General features: G+C 30.6%; 1 protein-coding gene across 3 annotated transcripts in view; it reads right to left on the bottom strand.

The window, feature by feature from the left end:
- Positions 1-19946, bottom strand: part of LOC127719536 (pleckstrin homology domain-containing family G member 5-like) — a 127406-nt gene extending 107460 nt beyond the window's left edge. The window contains exons 1-2 of one of the 3 annotated variants that reach the window (XM_052225748.1): positions 7023-8039; positions 5117-6442 (exon numbers count right to left, since the gene is read on the bottom strand). In XM_052225748.1, coding sequence (XP_052081708.1) covers positions 5117-5246 — 130 coding nt within the window. In that variant the 5' untranslated portion in view covers positions 5247-6442; positions 7023-8039. Of the gene's footprint in view, positions 1-5116; positions 8040-19903 lie in introns of those variants that run through there. The other 2 variants (XM_052225752.1, XM_052225747.1) reach the window with 2 other exon arrangements.
- Between the last annotated feature and the right edge of the window lie 976 nt (positions 19947-20922).

Raw genomic sequence — 20922 nt, 5'->3', positions numbered from 1 at the left:
TATTTGTAAATATAGTAACAAAAAATGTTGAGATCTTTAAACCCCACAAATTCCTAAACTTTTATGCATGTCTGTTGTAAGACAGAAGGGCGCACATAGAATACTACATGTGACAAGTAAATATTAGTGTTGGTAGCTGATGCCATAGGACTGCAATCTGGGAGGAATTGAATTATAAATAATATCCCTATTTAATCTAAGAGCAGATATGAAATTTAAGAACCCACTGATTTCATTACATGTCAGTTAAAGTAAAAAATTCGCAATAATAAGTACATATGTAAACATAGTAAATCTATGATTACAATTTCACTTGATCCCCTTCTCCAAATTGGATTTATAAATCAAATAAAGCCTTTCAAGTATCAAGAGAAAAAGTCGGTGGGTTGGAAATGAATGTCATAGTGACCTACTTAAGACGTCCTAACATTAACGTACATGGCAGTAAGTCACATAGCTTTCTTGAGGTCAGCTCTAACATTACATTTAAGTCAACCAAGCATGAAAAGTAGGTCAAAGAGTGGCCATTTTGTTTATTTAGATGTATCCTCATACCTATTATATATGCTTTACAGGTATAAGGCAATCATACCACAGCTACTTATTTTTACTCTTAGGCTAATGGACAACTAGCTTTTGATTGGATGTAGTTATATCCCCGTAGATTATGAATTGGTATTGGGGTGGGTGGGTGGGAAACATTAATTCAGGGGAATTAACTTCAAAACAAGTGATAAGAGTTTTCTCCAATTTTCAGGGTGGATACATCTTATATTGATGACCATTTTTGCAGTTTACACTTTAAAGCTATCTCCTATAGTTTTTGAAACAATGGCAAGGAAATGCAAAAAAGATGAAAAATCAACATTTCAGGGGAACAACTCCAAAAAAGGTGGGCAGATTTTTCCATTGGGCAGTTTCAGAGGAGAAGATTTTAATAGAAAATCTGACAACGGACGCAAAGTGATTGCAAAAGCTTAAAGGGCAATGTGAGCTAATAAAAGGAGATGTGGGGTATACTTCAATGAGACAGCAAACTAAAGACAAAAATAATCATAGGATATCTAAAGGAAAACAGATTTTTTTTTTATTTCAAAATTTCAAGAAACTTAAAACCAGTTAAATGCAAATTGATTTGAACTAGAAAATGCATTTTTTATCACATTACAAGTTTATCTATCAATTAATTAATAAAAAATAGATATTGTTTTACCTTTCACTTCTTGCAGCTGTTCCACGGGAAAGGTAAGTTCAAAAATTTCCTCAGATATTATTTTTCAATAACACCAATTGGTTCTAATTTAATTTTGCTAATGGTGAGCCACAGAGGTGATTTCAAATTAGGTCATTAAACCAAAACCAAAAACAAATTGACAGGTAAGATTCCTACCTGAAGATGATTACAATTGTACAACAATATACCAGGCAATCAAACGTCATAATTTCAAATCTATTTTCATACTCAATAAATTTTATTACTCATAATGTTTTAAGCTGGGAAATTGAGGTTCATAATGGGTTTGCACTTAAAGAATATTTGTAGACAAATTTGGAAAATAATAATACATAATATGCAAATATGATCACCAATAAATAACCTTCTACAAGGTGTCTTGGTGCATAGTTTTGTTATTGATGAGGTTTCCAGTATTTTGTTATTAAAGAAACCTCCTAAGAAGGAGTTCTATAATACACATCAATCTTTATACCTAGAAATATTGTCCATATATGTGTCGTAGTTTTTTCATTAGATACCAGATAATAGTTTTCAAATATGTATAAAAAATATTCCAAAATTTCAAACAACAGTGCTAGTCACAGGTTCACATTTAAACTAGATGCAATGACATCAAGGCTTATGGCATACAAAATCTCCCAAACCTTCCCCAAAAATTTATTTTTAAAAAAGATGCCTCACAGCCATAAGAAGAATTATCATATAAACATATGTCATTCAAACCATAACATCTCAACAGTATTCATACGATGAGGAATTTTTATCGTAAAGAAAGGATATTTCAGTGGTAAGAAATATTAATGGACAAAAATATACAAAATCAGAGAATAAGGGCAAAATCTGCATGAAACAATGAAAGGATGTTGTGTTCCACAAAACCTGTTTGATTTATGACTAGTTATAGTTTGTATAGTTTAAGTTTTACAACTAGTTTTAAAACATTTTGTGAAGGTCCAATGAAATACGTCTGTCTGTTGCAGATGTCAGGTACATTCTTTACATTACACTAGCATTTGCATAATTTTGGGAAAAAAGAGGAACTTTGAACCACTTCAAATAAATTCCTATGCTGAACTAAAAATTAATGCAACAAAAAGCTGTTGCATGAAAATTTGATATTAAATCACATAGTTAAACTAGGTAAAGCTTTGTATTACATAAAGTCTAAATAATCCCTATCTATGCACATATTTCTTTAGTCAAAGGGCAATAACTCCAATATATTTGTTTTCTTCGTTCTTTTAAGCTTTTCTATAAATGTCCTACAAGAAATGTGGGTGTGAGATTGCTTACAATTCAATTTTCCAATATTGTTTTATTTCCATGTGCATAACTAGTTAATGGGCACTGATTATCGAACTAGTCCAAGACCTTCATAATATAAGCCTTCGATATGAATTTCATAAAATTTTTCTAGAAAAGAACTTGCAAAACCAGACATATGGAAGCATTACTAGTATTTCTATGTTCCGCGCACGATGAGATAGAGGGACAATAAGTTTTATTTGTAACTCTTGAGTAAATCAAACAAACTTTTTCTTTGTGTGAATTAATTTTAGAATTGAATCTTATCATTTGTTCATAAAGCAAGGGGATTTATTGATTGATTGATGGTGTTGAACATCACTTCAGCATGCTTGGCTATATCCTTGCAGCCAGTTGTTATCGGTGGAGAAAGCCAGAAATTTCCGGAAAGAACTGTTGACCGTAGGCAGGATAACTGGCATTCCTAGACAATTAAGATAGAGTCAATCATACCTGCCAGGAACAATTAGATGTGTGACATATCTTAGATATAATATTACACTGTAGTTATCTATATAAAACTTCCTACGGTTTATCAACAACAAACTAATAGCTAAAGTTGAAACAAAAAATGGCACAAAAATGAATAAATAATGGATGTATTCAATTATGCAAAAAGAAAAAGAGAAAATGAGTCAAGTAGGAAGGTAGTAATTACATGACTTATTTATGCAACTTCCTCATATAAAAATATAACATGAATATAAATATTCTTGAATGTCTAATTTAAAATCTTACATAAATATGTAAAAAATGTTGACTAATCATAAACATGATAAATACCAAATGTTGCAAAGTCAGCTAAAAAGTGATGAGCGGAAAAAAGTATCATAAAAAATAGGTTGGTTTATAGTATCATACACTTTTGGTATATAAAGTTTAACTTGGGAGACAAAACAGTCGTATTCCTTAAACCAAAACAGATAAGGTAGGGTGAAAGGTTAAAGCTCTCTTGCCTATTACCTATTGGAAGCAATCTTACCTCAAGTGTGAGAGGTCAAGGGATCAATCCCTGGCCGGGTCAAACCAGAGTCTTGCAAATTGCTATTAACTGCTTCTCCACTAAGCCCACTGTATTTACGGGAAAGAGCAAAGACTAGTCAGCTTATTTCACCCTTCATCATGTTTAAGACCCCTTTGTAGACTTTTAACAGGAAGAAGCACATGGCGCTATTACAAAAGGCTAAAGGAGAACTTCAAGGTCCGGTAAAGACTAGTTTTGGCCTAATATTCAAGGTACATCTGATCAAAGATTTTTGACATTTTTAAAACACTTGTGTGTCTACTTCAGTCAATTCAATTAGTATCTGTAAAAGATTTGGACTGATTTGGTCATTAAAGACGCTCAAATTCAAGCTTAAATATGAAAAATCTATCAAATATGCCATAAAACGTCACTTTTCAGATGGTTTTTGTCTTAAAAATGTAAGTGGCCACATTCGTGTTCAGTTTCAACCTTTATACATGTTATGTATTATCATCAAATACAACATATATTTAAATATTAAGAATGAACACAAATGCGGCCACTTCCATTTTAGACAAAGACCGTCTTAAAATAAGCACAAATGTTAAAATTGTGAAGATTCAGTAATATTGCATGAATTTATGATGCTATTACCTGATGCATGTGCATTGTATTGTCAAAAACAGTCCATATTTATGTATCAGAAGCATTCTACTTTCCAATATATAGCTAAAAGTTTACATTATAACAAATTTGTAAAAATGCTATATTGTGGGGCCGAAAAGGGGTCTTACCGGGCCTACTCCTTTTCTGTCACTGTATCAAACCTCCGTAACCTTTGTGTTGCTTTCAAAGTTGATCCCTTTTTGTGTCCTCTCTAAACCCATTTTATATACGAAATTCATTTCACTTCTTTTTAAACCATCTAATGTACGTTTAAAACAATTGTCTTTTTGAACTTTTAGGGCGTTTATACCAACAAACAATCAATCCATTCTCATATCTGACAAGATATTAACAAAAAAAGGACTATTATACCACAATTATAAAAAATAAGAATACACAACAATGAAAACTTTTCTTCAAAAAACCTTACAATCAGTTACTTACCATCCAATGAAAACCAAATATTAGAATCATTATAAAAATAAGGAGATGTGGGATGATTGCCAATGAGACAACTATCCACCAACGCAAATTATTGACTAAACTGATCCCAGCCTATCAGGCAGTATCTTTAGTGAAATTGAAATTTATAGATAAGGGGACTGCATTAAATTAAAACTAACTAATAAGAAACAGCTCACAAACATCTTAATTGGCTGTTAACCATTTTGACCAATCAGATCAAAGTTTGACAAGTATAGTCTTTCAGGGGCATAATGGTTTTTATAGCACTATAAGTCCAGTGTGTATTATCAATTTGCCATAACCCGAAATTTACTGGTTTTCAAACAGGAACCAGTGTAGTTTACAGATTTAGGTTTTAAAATTTCTCTATCCCATCCCTGGCATAATCTTTCCCCAACACCTGTCATAATCTATCCCCACCCCTTGGACACTTTATCGCAAACACTTTAATACTTTGTCCCCACCCCTGTATTTACCTTCACTATTGTTGTTGACATCATCATCATAATCTTGTACAACAATCTGCATGGGTCCGTCCCAGTTTGGTGTTAGGGGACTATCAGGTTTATACCACAACACTAGCGGGTCAGAGAAAAACATTGTCATATCTTCATATATAACTTGTCTACTGTTTATAAGTCACTGATGTTAATTAGAAATTGATAACATAATACTTGACTTTTGATAGTACCAGTCACAAAGTCTCTTTCTTGACCAGATATATACTGGCTATCAATTTTTACTAACAACTAAACTTTTCACTCAAACCCACTGGTATAAATCTGTGGACATCTAATCTTTTTGCAAAATAAAAAGCAAAATCCTTATATCTATGTGTACAAACATTCACTTGATTCTTTAAAAAGTTTTAAGAAGAGTAAAGTTCAATTTTCTTTTGCATGGCCTCTAATCCATAAATGAGGCAAAACAAAACAAGTTAAACATTCTTTTTCATGGACAGTCGATCTCTTAATTAAACAGAAACATACACATAGTTAGATATTCCTGATTTATGATTTCCTGGTAAACATCACCTTATCACTCATAATGTCAACTTTAAAGGGGTATCAATTCCTTTACTGGAAAATCCAGAGAAAAATCCTAGAACTCAGTATTTCATAATAAAATCAACTCTAATCTAATTAATTAAATTAAATAATAACTTTCGAATTTTCAAATGTCAACACTAAATTATCAAAAAATATCTTTGTGCATGTCACTTCAAGTTGTTAATTGTTTTTTAAGTACTCAATTTATTCTGATCATATCCAAGTATCCTCTATCCTCAGTTTATTCTAATTAGGGAACCATCCAGTTATCCTCAATAAAGAGTATCAACACATCACAAGGATTCTTCTTTAAACCTTTCCACTGTAATTAGACTGATTACAACTAATCCAGGTGTGCAAAATCATATTGAATATCATTTACATCTGTCATTTTAATTAATCCACTTTCAACTATGTGTATATACTCAGTACTATATTAGCCTCTTTCAATTTGTAGTTAGTAATGTTTTAAACCAAGTTTTCAGTTTTTGCTCCTAAATCACAGAATTATTTTCCATATATAACTGTTAACCTATATCCAACTGCAAAGAACAATTGTTTCTAATTAGTTAACATAACATTTGTGGTCAGCTATAACTAACTGGTGGAGTTTAACGACCTTGACTGGCTGGTAAGCCCTCCCACGGTCAGCTATGCCTCAGTACAGAACTTTACATTTGTCCTTGGCCTGACACTTAAGACTGACTATAGATGACCATAGTATTATTGTAACTTTCTAAGCTGACCATTTATCTAAAAAGGCAACCTGTAGTGTTAGGCTTTAGAAATGTAATAAATGGCTATAGGAATGGTCAGTAATTAGTGTCAGATTAAATGTATTTAAAGAACACTTTTACAATATCTGATAAAAATATTTAAAAATTTATTTACAACATTCTTAAGGTCAAACCCTTAAAAGTTCTAAACTTTTTTGTTATGATACCAAGAAATTCAAACCATTTTGTTTATGTTTATGTTAAAGAAATACAGATTTTGTTTGTGATTAGTAAAGAACTTTTTTCTGTTACCAGTTTCTATTACAACAGATGAGATAAAAGACATTTAAATTATAAAATTCATATCTTATTATTTTTATACAATGTTTCTATACCTAAATCTGTTATCCAATTTTCCTAATTTTGTTACTTTTATCCCTCTCTTGTATACAGGCCCTATTATAACATTTAAATGGAGTTATATGTAATAGTTATTCCAAGGTACCTATTTCAATACTAGTAATCCCTTTAGACATCAAAAGAATTAAATGTCTTGGAATTTAATTTCAAGTCTTATTAATTGGACAGGTGCTTGTTTTTAAATATCGGTCATTTACCTCCCTTTGAAAGTGCACTTAAGTGTCAAGGAACTTTGAACGCTTCCTCCTGATGAACAATTATGTACTCTCCCAATGCAGACAAAGTTTTGTCCAAAATATATATAACAAATCACCGACTAGAAGTTTCTTTGTTACGTATGTAGCAATACTATTTCTTCTTTATATTATATCATCCTGTATATCAATAACTGAATTTGATCTTCACAATTATTTTGTCACAACAAATTTAAGTGTGTTATCCTCCAATTCCTGCTTTATGCAAGAGAATAATAAGAAAGTGTTTAAATTTTTCTGTCATCCATATCTTTATATATCATGTATATTTATGGTTAAATCATACAAATATTTTGATATTTTGATGCATACATTAGTCATTGATTCACTGGTAAACAAATTAATTTCAACGATTCACAGAAAAGACAAAACTGCATGTCCTTGTTAATGTCAAAACAACAGTTCAACAACAAGATGTCCTTCTTATTCAAATTAAATCGAATGTACAAATTTCACTGTTTTGTTCCTTTGATATATGACTTCATATATCTTTAGTTTTATCTAATGTCTTCTTAAAATCTCAAATATTGAAATTTACAATATTAAAATCTTTAGTTCATAATCCGAATGCTAATAATCTATCTTCCAAATGTCCTTCAAAATTCACAATTATGATGATAACATTCTCAATATTCCTTTAAACTGCCATTCAATATTCTGGTCAATCTGAATCCTTTGAAAATTTCAAAGTCAAAATAACACACCAATTAAATAACACAATTCCTTAAACGGATAATTTGGTCTTTTATCCCAATCAAAACAACTTGTTAAGAAGTTAATCCAATATTGTTCTAACTAATTAGAATTAAAACTCTTTAAATCAAACCACTTGAACTATTTCAATCTCCTGTTTTTAAATTTCAATATTTAACATTATAATTTAAAAGTGCAGAAATTTGTTTTGTAGTAAAATAGATGTCACACATTCCACAGAAATTTACATTTCACTGACTTCCTAGTGAAGCCTAAGGTGTCATATTAATATTTATGCTTCAATGAATTTTTAAATTGTAATTTGTGGTAAAAGTCATACGATATTTTTATATCAAAATCACTCATTTCTCGTATACGATTTTACTATCAATCACAACCCAAGGAAATCAGCATGAATTTGGCTGAAATCCTTTATAGAGTGCATGTCCAATGTTAAATTCTTTTTATGTTAGTGGGATTTTACACCTTTTTGAATGGGTCCTCTTGTATAAATTAAATGTTTGGGAGAATAAAATTTGATCTGAATTTGGCACGCTACATTAATACGAAGATTTTTTCACTGTAGATATCAAACTGTTGGTGATTAAGCAAATAAAATAGTAACTTAAAAAATAACTTAAATGACTTTTTTAAAAATTTATAGCCTATTTAAAAATATTTTCATGTTGATGTTATTGTACAAAATTTTAAGCCTTGTAAGCAACATTGCAAAAAAATTTAACAATTTTACCAAGGAACTAAATCATCTTTAACATTTGAATGATTGTGAAAGTAAAATGTCTGCCATGTAGTTACAAGAAGGATAATAAAAGAAACTGAAGGAGGCCAGTGGCCGAAACGTCTTACAAAATGGTTTATTAACTACAATAATGTAATATAAGTTCTCTATTGGAATTTTAAACAAGAAAAAAATTCAACAACAACTATCTGAAAAAAGTTATTCTTAAAACAGTACAAGGGTATTAATTGAATGTGAATTTTGCCTTTTGTTTACAGGCTAGATTTAGAGGAATTTCTTTATAGCCTTCTACAAAAAAGAATTGAAAATATCTCTGCATTAATCAATCAATCAGTCAACTTCTAATATAAAACTTATTGTTCTTTTTCAGGAACTATTTTGCGGACTTTTCATCCAAAAGACTAGTTATGTAAATAATCTATAATTTTTCACCTTACATGTATTGATATCAACTGAATGAATCCGTTTCACAAAAAATTTTCAAAATAAATATACTCTCCAATATAAATTTTGCCACAGTAAAAAAGATCCTAACATGAAATAAAAATCAACTAACTACAACCATGTTCAGACAGTGTACAATCTAAATAAAGCTTTATGCTGAAGTCCATTAAATTTATTATTTTATTCCTTTATAACATGTTAAACTAATAAAGTACATCACTCGTTTATTCTTTACATCCAACATAAACAGAGAGACTGTATAACCACTACCAATACCATCTTTTTATACACATTTGTGTACACACAGGCATATTTATCCTTCCATTAGCCTCTAGTTGACCAAATTCATTTCAAAGCTTTCAAGCCTATAGTTGGACATTCATTATACAGGCATGTATCCCTCCAAGCTTGTAGCAAGTGAAATTTCAAACACTACTGAATATCCTGGAAGGCAACATTCCAATCTATAATTCCTAATTTGGTATTTTAGCTAAAATCAAAATAATTTTAGCAACTCTTGAGTTTGTAAAACTTTTAAATGATTTGCCAAAATTTCTGCTCAAATTTCTGTCATGGGCTAACACTATAAGGCACAAATTTCTGCATATTGTAAACAGACAAATCTTTTGAAGGTTTGTTTTACACAGCAAGTCTGCAGTTATATAATTGTTTAGTTTAACATAATTATGGTATGCATTCATCAATTACTATCCTTTTTAAAGAATTTTAAAAATCAAAAATTTGCACCCTGTATAAAAATTTAACCATTTTTACACTCCTTTTTTTGGCAACATTAAATGTGAACAAAATTCAAACCATCAAATTCACAACATTCTCACTGAGTATATTTAAAATGTTAAAATTTTCAATTCACAATAGAAACTTAAGAAATTCTATAACACAATGAAGAAAACGTCTATTGAAATTTTTATAAAAAGACTGTGTATATTTTTGACTGATGCCTAGTCATTGCAACAAGCTTTAAATAAATTTACACTAAGTTTTTGTTTTAATTAATGTGAAAAATGCATGTCTAAATGACCGTTTAGTTTTATTCGTTTTCAAACCAATTTCCAATGCATTAAATGATTTATGCAGTATTTGTTCAAAAATCTATTTGACTTACAATATAATATTCTTCTAACAAAAATTAAATAAAAAGCAAGTAGGCATTACAAATACATTTTCAAAAACTGTAAATTTAATTTCCATTAGATTAAATTGAAATTTTATTTTTCATCCAAAATGACTTAAATCTAAAATTGAACCTTTTAATTCCCAGTAAAATCCATTTGTAAACATCACTTATCTTGAATTATACAACAGAGCTTGTTACAACCTTTTACATCTTACAGTTTTATTTTGTATGGCCCATTTGAAACAGTTCCTAATAATACTTCACAACTTGGGATAAGCAATTAGTGTGTTAAACAAATAACTTTAGGGATTTAAAAGTTTGACCTTTCCTTTGAAATAAAGGATTAAACATGCCGATATTTGAATGAGCTAGTTTGACGGAAATTTATTCTGGTTGTTTTGGGTTAGGTGATTGGCAACCTTTATACCTTCTTATGATAAGGTCGTAATTACGGTAGCTGTTTGTCAATAATAAATCATGAAATCTCGACTTATGGGTGTCGATAGGAACAAATATGTCATTAATTAAAATGTACCCAGTGAAATCTCGACTTATGCGTGTCAATAGGAACAAATATATCATTAATTAAATATTCCCAGGATTAGTGTTATCAAAGTAAATATAAAGACACTATATAAATATATACGTGTATCTAAAGAGTTTCAAAAGTGTACCAGCCATCCAAACAAAACATAAAACATACACAAAAGAGAGGCAAAAGATACCAAAGAGACATTCAAACTCATAAGTCGATAACAATCTGACAACGCCTTGGCAAAAAACGACCAAAAGACAAACTACATTATACAAAACAATTCTCATAAAATTAAATAACATTTGAAAAAGCTGAAAAACCAAAATATGCAAATTTATTTAACTAAGTGGTAATTAAAATTATGGTAATTATATAAAATGAACTTCAGCCTGATTCAAATTTTGTATTATGTTGTTATCCACCAAGACAATCATGCAAAAGGAACAATAAACTGTTGACACAGAGATATGTCTCGCCTGTCGGCACAAAATTCAGATAAAGACAATCTGATGGACAGCAACATGGTTTATTAATTCAGTCACTGGACCAATTTCTAGTGGGCAGGGCCTGAAAATAATCGTCAAACTGATATGAACTGATAGTAATGCAACTTTATACAAAATATCATTGATCTATCACAAGTAGAACCTATCAAACTAACTTAAGCAGAAAACGTAACATTGAAAATTGCTAATTAATTCAAGGACACTGGACTATGACCTAGGGGGCAGGGCAACGGAATAGTCATTAAACTGATATGTACTGATACTAATGCAACTTTATATTAAATATCAATGATCTATCACAAGTAGTTCCTATCAAACTAACTTAAGCAGAAAACTTAACAATTGTTGACGCTGTCGCCGCAGCCGTCAGTGTCGCCGGAAGAGCAATCACCATGTCTTGCTTTGTCGCATGTGAGACAAAAAACTGAAGATGATAGAATGATTAATTGTTGGTTTTTAACACCACTTTCAGCACTATTAGCTTAATCGTGGCAGTCAGTTTTAGTTTTTTGCTGGAGGAAACCCAGAGAAAATCATCAACCTTTGGCAGGAAAGCTCAAACTCAAAACTCAGTGTTGATAGGCAATTAATAAAATAGATGAAAAACTTACACCACTAACACACCAAAGACCCCTTAAATAAAGAAAATTTCAAGAAGCTAGCTGCAGAACTGTACAAGAGGTAACCAAAAACCATAAGTCAAAGACACCACAACCAAAAAAAAAGACAAAAAAAACCACAACATACTCCACAATAAAAAAAGTTTGTGAATATTAACTGATACATAAAAACTAGTAAAATACACAGAACATCACAATTGATAGAATTTATTCAATACAATAATTTCAGAAAACCATAAGTGTCCGATATAACTTGTTCATAAAGTTGAGTTTTCCAAAGAAATAAATTAAATTTTTACAATAGTATTAATTACTTAAAACCCTGAAACTCCAATGATTTGCAGATATCCCTTACATAAAATTTTGTGAGGATTTTCCCGAATATTAAAATTTCCTCAGGTGTTGTAATCACATTACATGCTGATAACATTAATTCACCCTCGGTGAAACTGACTTGACAGATTAGATAGAATTACAAAAATTTATGATAATTCAATCAAATTTACATTTGTAAGTGGAGATGTGATATCCTGTATCGGAGTTCTGCAAAAAATATTCCCTTTATTCCACGCCCAAGCTAAGTCAAAGTTTAGTAGATATGATACAGATATCTGTGTGTAAATCTTCTTTTACAAACTTTGTTTAATTCAGGTCTTTCCCCTACTATCAAACAAGTGTGCACACATTGAAATGTCTCCACTGCTTTATTGGATATGATAGAATTTTATGTTGAAAGTCTTTAATATCAAGGTCTTAATACAGGTATCTAAAAGGGAATGGGGTGAGGGGGGATATTTCGAGTCACGGTGCTCTGACTTTAATACATGTAGTCAAACTTAAATAGTCTCAGAGGAGAGTCATCCTAAACCCTGAACCTATGGCTACAGGTGTGTGTGTAACTTAAAAGAGTTACAGAAATGTTTACTTTTGCTTAATTTGTTATTGTAGTGAAATACCATTTTCCAGAAATTTGGTTACCAAGCATCTTCCTTTTCCATACTTATTATCTTTCTCAACTGCATGGTAGATCAATAAGATCTCTGTGGTCAAAATGAAATGGAAAATAGATAAGAAGATGTGGTATGATTGCCAATGAGACAACTCTCCATCCAAGTCACAATGTGTAAAAAGTAAACAATTATAGGTCAAAGTATGGCCTTCAACACAGAGCCTTGGTTCACACTGAAAAGCAAGCTATAAAGGGGCCCAAAATGACTAGTGTAAAAAAATTCAAACAGGAAAACCAATGCTCTTATCTATATAAAAAACGAGAAACGAGAAACACTAAAGAACCACATCAACAAACGACAAGACTGAAATAAAATAAATAAGGTATGTTCTGTTTTGTAACTGTCTATTCATTTTCTCATTTTAGACAAAAGACGAACTGGCCATCCCTCATGATAAAAACACTGTCTTTATTCTCCAAACATCTTATCACTATATGTCCGCCATAATTGGATATCACATACATTTCTGCATTTTTAGTAAAAATTTGTAATCAAAAGTGCAAAAGTTATTGCTGCATGACATCAATAGCTCAAGTATCCTAAAATCTCAGATTACGGTAACAGTTATATAAATTAGTCTAGTCAATTTAGTGAACAACCTGCAACTAATTGCAACACAGGGTTTTTCTCTGAAAAACAAGTCTGTTACTATCTATGAACAACATATTAAAATTATACAAAAATATATTTTGCGGAAAGTGGTGAAATTAATCTTTTTTTTTTTGTAGTAAAAGTAAGGTTATATGAGTTGCTTCCCCTTATTTGCCAAAGTTGAAACAAATTTATTTATACAAAAAATGATCTGTATTTTTTAAAACAGTTGTAATAATACAATACAATACATAATTATCTCAATTTAAAAGAATAATGTTACAAATGCATCACTTTCCTGTCTCAAAATTTGTATATTTGAATAAAGATATAGACCGAGATTGTGTTCTGCTATTTTACAATCCAAGAATCAAAAATTCTCTTCCACAGTGTTGGTATCTAACCTATAAATGGAAAACTGTACTGAATTAGCATAACCAACTTAGTCACAATCTATCTTGGTATTTGAAAGAATTCTGCCCCTGTGTTAAAGGCACCGACAGTTAATTTATATATGGAGGAGGGGTTCACGAAACACATGGTTTGTCCATTATAAAAAAAAAATGTTATTGCAAGACTTAATTTTTGAAATTCAAAGTCTTTAATGTATTTTTTTCCACAACTTTTTAAAGAAAACAATATTTTTTTCCATTTTCCTTCTGGATCAAACATGTTCAGATTTAGAATCCAACAATGTTTTTAATAAAAAATAAGAATGATGAGTGTTATTTGATTGTATGTTAAATATTTTTTCACAAATGAAAATTTCAGGCTCCTCGAAGCAAATAGCTACTCATGTAATTAGCGACTATCTCAGTACTCACACACCATATAAATAAAGCTTTGGTTGTAACACTGAATCCCCTTTTCACTTTGGTTGCTAATCGGATGTGTACTGATTTATATTTTAGTCGGTGTCAACAGTATTTATTCACCAACTGTAATTAGCTTTGAACTAGTTATTAGAACTCAGTGTCTTTTTGTTAATTGGTTATATACACCGTGCTGATCTTTTTGAGCCGAGCCCTTTTCAACTGAGTTTTACAATTTGTTCTAATGTTGTTTGCTATTTCAAAACTGTTCCTGATTATGTGAGGGTTGAGTGCTCCCAAACATGGTTTACCTTGCACACTATGAATATTATTTTCACAAGTGGCCCTTTATTACTTGGTGGTTATTGTTTGCTGTCTGTCATATTTGTTCTTCCATTTATTGTCTTAACAGTTTTATATTTTAACGATGAGCTATTACATTTGTTAACATCCACACCCACATCATTGTTATCTCTTGTGGAAAGTTTTCTCATTGGCAATCATACAACATCTTCTTATGTTTTTAAAGTGGGGAGATTTTACAATAAATTATGGTTTCATTGGCAATCGATACTACCAAGAGCTTCTTTAACATTGATATATCTGTAATAGAGTATAATTATGAATAAAGAGAGATTTGAGGTTTTTAAAGTCAATGAGAAAGCAACACAAATGACTAACAAAAACCAACAGACATAATTTCAGATTAGACATGACTATCTAAACGCTATCTCTGGCCATAAGTCGCCAACTTTTTTACAGTTCTTAGGCTAAAGCTGATTACTGTTTATTAAATTAATTCAATGAGTTATCTTAAAGAAGGAACTTGGTAATGCTTTTCTTTATATATATATTTAGACTTTTATATATTTTTTCGTTTGGGTTTGTATTATACTTTCCTTCGGGTTTATATGATCCGTTCATCCTATTTCGACTCTTTAAAATTCCAGAGTCTATCCTAAATTGAGGTAAATTTTATGGCCTTCCAAACACCGTTTCGATCCCTAACATCACTGAAGAGACATTAATTGTCGAAATCCGGATATGGTGTACAAATTTTTGCACCTCATGTTTGTGGTATACCATCTTTTCCACAAGTTTATTGTTTTCTGTTTGGTATTAAATTAATATTAAAGATCCACTTCGTTAGATCTGGTGATCAATTTATTTGGCAATCGCCAATGGCAGTCAGTAGGGTTTAAGAACATCAGTTGTTCGACCTGTTAGTCAAATGCGTTTTGTTAAAATAGACTTTTTAACTTTTTTTGGTCTTTTGGAAATTGTTGTTTGTGCTATATTTAGACCCCTCTACCAAGAAATTTGTTTTACATGCACACGTATAAAATATACGGTTTTTATCCAACGCAATCATAGGTTTGAACGTTGTTTTCAATTTAGACTTTTATATATTTTTTCGTTTGGGCTTGTATTATATTTTCCTTCGGGTTTATATGATCCGTTCATCCTATTTCAACTCTTTAAAATTCAAGAGTCTATCCTAAATTGAGGTAAATTATATGGCCTTCCAAATACCGTTTCGATCCCTAACATCACTAAAGAGACATTAATTGTCGAAATCCAGATATGGTGTACAAATTTTTGCACCTCAAGTTTGTGGTATACCATCTTTTCCACAAGTTTATTGTTTTCTGTTTGGTATTAAATTAATATTAAAGATCCACTTCGTTAGATCTGGTGATCAATTTATTTGTAAATCGCCAATGGCAGTCAGCAGGGTTTAAGAACATCAGTTGTTCGACCTGTTAGTCAAATGCGTTTTGTTAAAATAGACTTTTTCACTTTTTTTAGACCCCTCTACCAAGAAATTTGTTTTACATGCACACGTATAAAAATGCGGTTTTTATCCAACGCAATCATAGGTTTGAACGTTGTTTTCAATTTAGACTTTTATATATATATATATATATCTTTGACGATAATATTTTCATTCGGGAGACAACCCATGTTAGTTCTTTGTCTTTATCATTTGGTTGATGTTTCAGACCCCCACATATAGGTTTACAGGGTAAACACATAAGGCGTTGTTACTATTAACACTTTCTCCAGGAAGTGATCCCATCAATTCATTCAACAGTGCTTATCTCATTTTCAACATCTAAAATTGGACCACTTGGTTACAATTACTTTTTAAATTCAAGCTCTTGAGGTAAATTTATAATCATATTGACAAAGCTTCCCTTGAAATTGCCTTAAACAATATCAGATCTACATTTCATGCTAATTCAGTGAACTAGTATATGTTCCCGAATTTAAAAAAGCTTATATATCTGAAATTACACGTGGATATTGATTGAACTTGCTAAAAAGAATTAATCTGTTTTTAACTGTGACTTTAAGCAATTCAAATGTTGAAAAAGTAGCAAATGAAAAAATACACAAAAAAAGGACTTCAATCAATGACGATACAAGTACACTAGAAAAATAACTCTTCCAGCAATTAACATGACAAAATCAAAGTCAGTAACCAAACTGAGTTACAGTTAGATTTGAACACAATCATTTTTTCGTTTGTTATACCTACACGTATACATAAGATAAAAATTTCAAACTTTCACAAAATGCACTTTATTCTACATTGTCTAGAGAAACTAGGGGAGGGTTGAGTTCTCACGCAACATGTTTTACCCTAGCCACATTATTGCACCTATCCCAAGTCAGGAACCTCTAGCCTTTGTTTGTCTTGTGTGTTTGTTTTTTTTTATAATTTTTGTTCACTTGTATGTATATTGGAGTTTAGGGTGGTGTTCATTTTACTGAACTAGTGTACAAAATGATTAAGGGTTCAGCTGAAGCCCACCTCTGTGTGCCGGATTCACTTGCTATGTTAAAGAACCATTATAGTGGCCTTGTTTTCTCTTTGACACATTCCTTGTTTCCATTCTCCATTTTACGTTTTTGAAATAACCAAGATTTTAATTTTTTTTATTTTGTATGCACCTCACTTAGGGGCATTATGTTTTTCGGTCTGTGCGTCCGTTCGTTCGTACGTCTGTTCCGCTTCAGATTAAAGTTTTTTGTTGAAGTTTTTGGTCAAGGTAGTTTTTGATGAAGTTGAAGTCCAATCAACTTGAAACTTAGTACACATGTTTCCTATGATATGATCTTTCTAATTTTAATGCCAAATTATAGAGTTTTGACCCCAATTTCGCGGTCCGTTGAACATAGAAAATGATAGTGCGGGTGGGACATCCGTGTACTATTGACACATTCTTGTTTTGTAATTAGTTGGCAAAACAAAATATTTCACACAACAAACTGATTATTATTGATATCGATAACAAGAGGAATACATATGCATATAAACATAAGATAATATAGTCTGTCTATAAAGATCCTATGTTAATACTTTTAACCATGAATAACCGAGCTTTTTATTTCCATTTTTCACAATTTTTCTCTACAAATCACATTTTACACAAGAACTACATTTTTTTTCAAAATACTAATAACTGTAGGACTTCTTAAGATAAACATCAGATAGTATTTTCTATTTTCTATTTCGATCCAAATTCCAAAGTTTAACCAATCAATAACCGAGATTTTTTCATTTCCAGTTTTCGGGTTTTCTGTCTTAAAACATATATTCAACTAAAATTACTAAAATATTACTATTGATACCTAAAGGACTTCACAAAATAAACTTAAAATAGTATATATTTTTTTCTATATAGATCAAATTTCAAAAATATTAATTATTAACAACGGAGATTTTCTACGTTTCCAGTTTTCAACGTTTTTTCACTAAAATCACTCATTTCACCTCAGAATTACTTCAATATGAATAATAATAACTAGAGGACTACATAATAGTCTATTAAGATAAGGTTTTCTGTCTTCAACAAGCTTTAGGTCTAAAAATGTAACCATAAATAACAATTTTTCTTTTTTTCCAGTTTTCAGCATTTTTTCTATAAAAACCACATATTTCACCCAAAAATAACCTTTTCCGCAAATTATATCAATGTATAGTTTTAGTATGTCGTTAGTACAAGTCTATGTTATAATTTGCACTAAAAAAACCTTGTGTTGCAATTAGTTGGAGGTTGAGTGATTTTAGAGCTAAATTTACTAGGCTAAATAGTCTATCCAGGTATGTACATAGCCTGGAATCTCAGGTTACGGTAACAGTTATATAAATAGTCTATCCAGGTATGTACGTAGTCTATCTAACTATTTTTTATGTAAGTTTGCATGCAACTAGAGCAAGATGAACTGCTTATCAAAGCTCTAGTGTGCAAAATCTTGGGTTGATCGAGTGACACATGTTTCAACTAGCAATAAGGTCAATTGAAATGACGCTGGAATATTATCCATCAGTGCAATGTCAGATCATAGAGAAGAACTATGAGGTGAAACTCTCTTTTGTAAAAAAGAAATAATTAAATCACTTCATGTAAAAATAGTTTAAAATAACTGGATGTGCCATTGTTGTGTATAACACTATACTGTTCCTGTTACTTTACAATATTCAATATACCTGTCCTTAATCCTGCTGCTTTTATAAAGCAAATAAATATCTAAATCAAACTGGGTAAATCTTTAATAAACAGATCTATATTATTTCCTTAAATAATAAAACAATATTTTGCTGTTTATTTTTCTGATATTTAATTATTTATTAGGTTAAAAAGTTCAAAGGCTTCTATCAATTGTCCTTTCTAAAGTAAACAATAAGTTAAACAAAGCATGAATTTTATCGGATCTCCTCTACTGTACTAAGGCACCCCTGGTATATGTATAGTATATCAATAATTCATTGTACAATAGATATCAATTCCTATTGTACCTTGGTGCACTTTCTAACAAATAAAAAATTCAGAGCTATACAAATTTTCTCAACTAAAACGAAATAATTGCATTCAAATGTACATGTAGTTCCAACGCATCAATGATACCTCCTTACATTTACATTTAAATGCACACAAAAAACTAGATGCGTGGAGATAATAATGTCTGCAGAATGCTGTAGGGAGTGACTCTGAGTCAATTAATCTGTGAAAAGTCATTCAAAACAAAGCAAAAATCAGCTCATTAAATACAGGAATAGAGTAAAAAGTTCAGTTACTCTATTCACAAAAAATATTACGACTAAAATTCAGTATTAAGTTATACTAAAATGTTAATGACTTAAGAACATTTTTTAAAGCAAGAATTTTGTGAATTTGGTAGCTGACAATGAACAAAATCATGAAAGTCCACGGGCTGTAATTGATGAAATGAAAAGTATGACAATTGGAATGAAACACAAATTTGTTTTTAATAACCTTCAAAAATTTGTAATATAACCCACTGTAGACCATGTTCATATACATGAAGATCAGCTTTAAGGTGACACTCAAAACATAACTGCCAACTTCTCAAAATCTTCATGGGTGATTTAACGTACAAGAGAGTCTAATTATTATTATCAATGCATCTTTCATACATGTAGTAAGTGTTTTAATCTAATTTACTATGGATTGTTATTAAAGTTTGCAGGTCTGTTATTGAGAATCCTTGGAACCCAGAAGAATCAACCAACAATATTGGTCATTAAATGGTCTTGACGGCAATCCTTTCCCTCAAAACCTTCAAACAGAATGTCAAAAGGTGTAGATGTACTTTAGTTTGCAGGTATAAAAATGTATAAAATTCCCACAATATATTATATATTTCTATATTTAAAGTGTAATAAAAAAAGTCAAAGTACCTTACCTTCAAATTTTTAAATCATTGTCAAAAAGTGAAAAATTTTAACTTCCCCGATCTTTGTCATAGTAATTTAAGCCAACCTGATATAACAACACACTAAGTAAAACAATAAGGGCAATTTCACACACCACTTATTTTTGGACTGATTAAAATTTCATTTCACGTCTAAATTACCAGACTAATTCTGACATGGTGATAACATATTACCATTAGTACGGTAGTTTTTCTTAACACATTACCGTTAGTACAGGTTTTTTTCTTCTTTTTTTTTGGGTTCATGGTTATTCACATATTTTTTTAGTTTATATATGTATATATACATTTACACTAAGTATTTACAAAATATTCTCATTAATTAGATATATAATATATATCACAATGACAAGGGTGGGAAATAATGTATTGAACCTACTTATTTGGTAAATGCAGACAAATTTGCCTTAACAATCATAATTTTGTTAAAGAAACTAAATCAAAATGTCACTTTTCAAGAGGACTATAAATTAATTCTTATTTGTTCTTGGGGTTCAAATTTGACTTAAGTGGATGCACACTTGATTTATAGTGCATCATTTGTTTTGATAGAAGTAAATAAAAAAAAACAATTATTTTCAATGCATTCATACAAAAGTGACTTGCAAAGCATTTTTTTAGAGTGCGTATTAAAAATTCTCCCTTCTTATCCTTAAAGTAGCAATTAATATATATATAGGATGATAAATGATATTTCTGTTGACATTTTGAACAGAAAACAGATTACAGATTATAGATTTACTACAAAAGTACTACAATATGCCCTAACAAAACCTAAAAAGGGAGATAACTCACGAAATTACCATTGAATACCATACATGTCAACTGACATGCATTCTGTGGGTTACACCTTTCACATGGGATTTTTTTTAATAACCGCCAGGTATTCAAATAACCCAGGATTTCATAAAATGACCCGTTTTCACCCATATTTCTGACCAGTATTGTTTCCGGTATTTAGAAGTCAAATATACGTTTTATCAGCTTTT

The sequence above is a fragment of the Mytilus californianus genome, unplaced genomic scaffold, assembly GCF_021869535.1.
Source record: "Mytilus californianus isolate M0D057914Y unplaced genomic scaffold, xbMytCali1.0.p SCAF_11, whole genome shotgun sequence".
In the NCBI taxonomy this organism is placed as follows: Eukaryota; Metazoa; Mollusca; class Bivalvia; order Mytilida; family Mytilidae; genus Mytilus; species Mytilus californianus.
Note: the sequence above shows the minus strand (reverse complement) of the source record. Positions and strands in the feature narration are given on the sequence as shown.